Source organism: Helianthus annuus, chromosome 17 (genome assembly GCF_002127325.2).
Source record: "Helianthus annuus cultivar XRQ/B chromosome 17, HanXRQr2.0-SUNRISE, whole genome shotgun sequence".
Classification (NCBI taxonomy): Eukaryota; Viridiplantae; Streptophyta; class Magnoliopsida; order Asterales; family Asteraceae; genus Helianthus; species Helianthus annuus.
Genome location: NC_035449.2, coordinates 182,030,383 through 182,034,889, shown reverse-complemented (window position 1 = coordinate 182,034,889; position 4,507 = coordinate 182,030,383). Strand labels below are relative to the sequence as shown.

Below are 4,507 nucleotides of genomic sequence, written 5' to 3'. Positions count from 1 at the left end.
CCCCACGGGGATGAGCCTCCACATAGGCGCCACGTAGGCGGCTAGCATGGGATGAGCCAAAATGAAGATGGAGGGGGATGGAGGATGGGGCCCCACCACATATTTTTTATTGTTTAAGTCATTTTAATTGTTTAATTTTTATTTCTTTAACTTTTATTTTTTATAAATAGTATTCAACATTTAAATAAAAATACTACATAAAGGAAGATAATAAAATCCATTACATAAAAAAAATAAAAATTACATAACCTAAAAAATAAAAAATTACGCTACCTAAAATTTGGAAAAAAAAGACTAGATTTAAAAATTTAAAACAAACACACTACTCGTCTTCGTCTTCGTCTTCGGCTCCGTCACCCTCCACAATGTTAACGTTGTTCCAAATATGTTCTACCAAATCTTGTTGAAGGTTTGCATGCGTGAAGTCGTTTGTTAGCGAGAACGAGTTTAAATCCTGTTGTGGGGGATCAACCGGGACAGTGTTCCCCCAAGATGCATTCTCATCATACTCACAAATCGCCCGACCTTCGTCTTCAATAATCATGTTATGGAGCAAAATGCAAGCGTACATACAAAGACGCAGCCTTTTTGGGGTGAACGCACGTGCCCGTTGTGCAACGATGGCCCATTTTTTTCGTAAGACACCAAAAGCGCGTTCGATGTCTTTTCTTGCAGCTTCTTGACGCTTGGCAAATTTTTTCCGTTTTTCGTCCTCGGGATACGGAATAGTCTTCACAATTGTAGACCAAGACGGATATATCCCGTCAGCAAGATAATACCCACGTCTATACTCAACCCCAGAAACTGTAAAACTTGTGTCCGGTCCCGTTCCATCAACGACATCGGTAAAGATGGCCGATTGGTATAACACGTTAAGGTCGTTGAGTGAACCAGGGAGACCAAAGAAAGAATGCCATATCCACAAATCTTGTGATGCCACAGCTTCAAGTATCACAGTTGGATAGCCGTGATCACCTCGCGTATATTGGCCGCGCCACGCAGTCGGGCAATTATGCCACCCCCAATGCATACAATCAATGCTACCAAGCATTCCCGGAAACCCGTGCCTTGCTTCATGCGCTTGGTACAACTGTTGAACATCATACGCGTTTGGTTTCCGCAAATATTTTTTGCTATACAGTTTCACCACATTATGGCAAAACCGATACAAACATTCCCGCGTAGTTCTTGCCGACATCTGTAAGTACTCGTCCAAAGCGTCGGCCACTGTCCCGTACGCCAGTTGTCGAATGGCCGCAGTACACTTTTGTAACGTTGTAAACCCTTCATAATTTCGAGCATCCGGACGTTGCGTGAAAAACGGGTCTAGCCCCGCCAAATCATTGGCAATCCTTGTGAATAAGCGGCGACTCATTCGGAACCTGCGTCTAAAAATGTCGGCGTTGTAAAGTGGCTCATCCGAAAAATAATCGTTCACCAATTTCTCGTGCGCTCCTGTCGTATAAAATATATAAGTACGAGATAAAAAAAATAAGGACAATGAAATTTTGTAATGAAAACCTTGGCGGTCTCTGTTAATGCGTATTCGTGTGGTAATAACATTTTCACCAATTTCTTCCTCTTCCTCTTCGTCTTCCTCTTCCTCTTCGATTAAAATCTGTCCCGCCCGTAGAACAGCGTTTGCGAAAAACATCTCCTCTTCGTCATCCGAAGACGAGGGCCACCAAGGATTAGAAGCCATTGTGGGTAAAAGGATATTTTTTTTTATAAAAGTAGGGAGAAATTGGTATAAAAGTGAGAGTGTTTTGGGTTGAAAGTGGGGAAATAATATTGAAAGTGGTTGAATTTATAGGAAAAAATGAATTTTTTTTTTATTAAAAAACTAGCCGTTCAACGGCTATATGGTTTGAAATTTGGGGCGGCACACCCGTCTTGTGCTCGCCGGTTGTGATGTTTGCCGGGCCAGGGGGCGGTGTGGGGGTCCGGCGCCGGGCCAAGCCGGCCCCCGTACCTTCTAGTCTTAGGGTTTCAATGAAGTTGGTCTTACTCATACAGAAAGCTTCATGAAGTGACATTGGCTTTGATTTTTTAAGCATGGAGTTGTTGGAGAATTCTGTCATGGGTATTCTCCTTTAGTTGGACATGGTCAGTCTTCTAGTTAGAATCATACACGTATATATATGTATTTTCTAGTTACTTGCTATGACTATAACCCTTTGGATCATTGTCCTTACAATAGGTTAGGATTTTTGGCCTTTGAGGAGTGTGATTTTCTCAAACAATATGAGCCTAACACGAAATTCGTGAGTTTGATTTTAGCCTAGACGTGTGCTATTCACTTTCCGATCAAACCCATGAAAAGTTTGCTAAACGAATAGTGTCATGTTAATCTTAGGTTGACCTCTTTAATTTTATATATTTTTCAAATTATTTTTTTGTCAAAACTTATATTATTCAGACTTCTATTAAGGTAAAACCCAAAGGTTCATTAATAGAAATGGGTTATATTAACCCGCAAAAACACTAGTAATGTTTAGGTATGTGTCAGGTTTGACCCGTCGCCTTGTGTGAACATGGTTTATATAACACCCCTACCCAGTGGCAAAACTTGACCCGAATGACGCGGAGGGGGGGGGGGGTCGAAAACGTATATACCAAAAAATTTCTATAGAACCGGGTGGTCGAAAACGTATATATACCCAAAAATTTCTATACGAAAACTACATATATAACACTACTGAGCGAAAAGTTCGGGGGGTCGGACGCCCCTCCCCGCCCCTTCTATACTTCGCCATTGCCCCTACCCCTGACTTCCTTGTAATGACGCGCCGGTACCTTATGTTTAGTTTTGATGAAGTTTATATCCTGATAGCTGATTCATCTAAAAGTTTATGATCACCTTCTTTTACCCTATATATAATTTACACGATGTAACTTGTGTTGTTATAAAATAAATATATGACGTGGTCTATGTTCCCAAGTTTTGAAACACCTTGTCAAATTCTAGAAAAGATAAGTGACTTATATGCATGGATATTTAAATTTACAAATATGCCCATATTATAAAAATAGTCAGTGTTAATGTATGCTGTTTAGGTAGATATGTGTTGGCTTTTTGGTCTGAATTTTAATGCCAGACATCTTGAAGCGTAGAGGTCTTGTGAGTTTGATTGACATTGACATAAGGGTAGAGAAATAACATTTTAACAACTAGAGTGTGTTAGGGTTTTGCATTTAATTATTTTCCCTGGCTCATTCAAGCACATAATTAATCATGCTTATAGGTTTCTTTATTTTATATATTAAAATTATGAAATTGATAGGAATCTTACAAAGATTTTCAATGAAATTTCCAGGTCTTAATGATTTTAAAAGAATAATATTACTCAACTGCAATTACCTTGTATTAATATTACATAATGAAATGATCAACATTTAACTGCAAGCATGCATATGTTATGACATGGTGTGGGGCTATGCCGTTAGACTATCATCATTGGTGACTTTATCCCAACCTAGGTTGTCCAAATAAATTAAAGAAAAAAGAAAATTCTATTTTTCTCCACAATCTGGTTAGCCAAACAACCCAAAGTTGCAAGAGGTTGCACATGCTCTTTTAACACTTGTCAAAATTAGATTGGTTCCATCTTCTAATTTTCTTTTTTGTATTTTATTTTCTAACTATCAATTCCCCCAATAATTTTATTACTCAAATAATTTTTAATATTTAAACTTAATAACAAAACTAAATACACCGTATTTTCTAAAATAAATTTCTGAACATTACGATATAAATTTTATTAAAAACGGAGTTCGTTTGAAAAAATATATCTTTAAGTATATTATATATATTGATTGTTTAACTTTTTAATTTTTATATTAAAAATAAGTAACTTTTATTTGTTTTTAAAAAATAATTGTTTCAATTATTATTGACATTTATTCAATAAAAATTTAGGTTGGGTTGAGTTGCGAATGTGTGTTAAAAATTGAGTTAGGTTGGATTGTGTATGTGGAAAAGAGAGAAATTAGTTTTTTATTAAAGGTTGGGTTGTGAATGTTGATAGTCTTAGTGGTTAGGAGGTGGCAATTAAAGGTGGCGGTGACATCAAACAAAAAAAGTTATAAAAGAAATTTTATATTAAGAAAAAACTCAAATCAAATAATATATAAAACATTATCAGAAAAGTAATTAAAATATACTCACATCGGATCACACATCTTCTTTGCTAGTGAGCGACGCAGTGTCTCACACGTCAAGCGATCACCACATAGGACCACACGCCGTAAGACTTGAGGCCAATGCCGCCTAGCCTAAGATGGTGGCCTTCTCGAATACATATATATTAAGGCTTCAATATAACATTTCTCATTGATTTTATGAATTAATACTACACATATATAAACCATATATTAAAAAACAACGGCATGAATAGTGCATGTTTCATGAAAGGATGACACATGACATTATAAACAAAGTAATTATGGTGAGATAAAATTGCAACGCTTGAGTTTGGTCGAACTAAAGGTGTCATTTTTACTCCAA

The 4,507-nt window shown here is 36.9% G+C and overlaps 1 protein-coding gene across 1 annotated transcript; it reads right to left on the bottom strand.

Moving 5' to 3' along the window:
- Window positions 1–322: 322 nt before the first annotated feature.
- Window positions 323–1,702, bottom strand: LOC110925315 (putative nuclease HARBI1). Its single transcript, XM_022169270.2, has 2 exons — window positions 1,522–1,702; window positions 323–1,455 (listed from the first exon to the last, which is right to left on the bottom strand). Exons 1-2 carry the CDS (start codon window positions 1,700–1,702, stop codon window positions 323–325), a joined length of 1,314 nt encoding a protein of 437 aa, XP_022024962.1.
- Window positions 1,703–4,507: the final 2,805 nt, after the last annotated feature.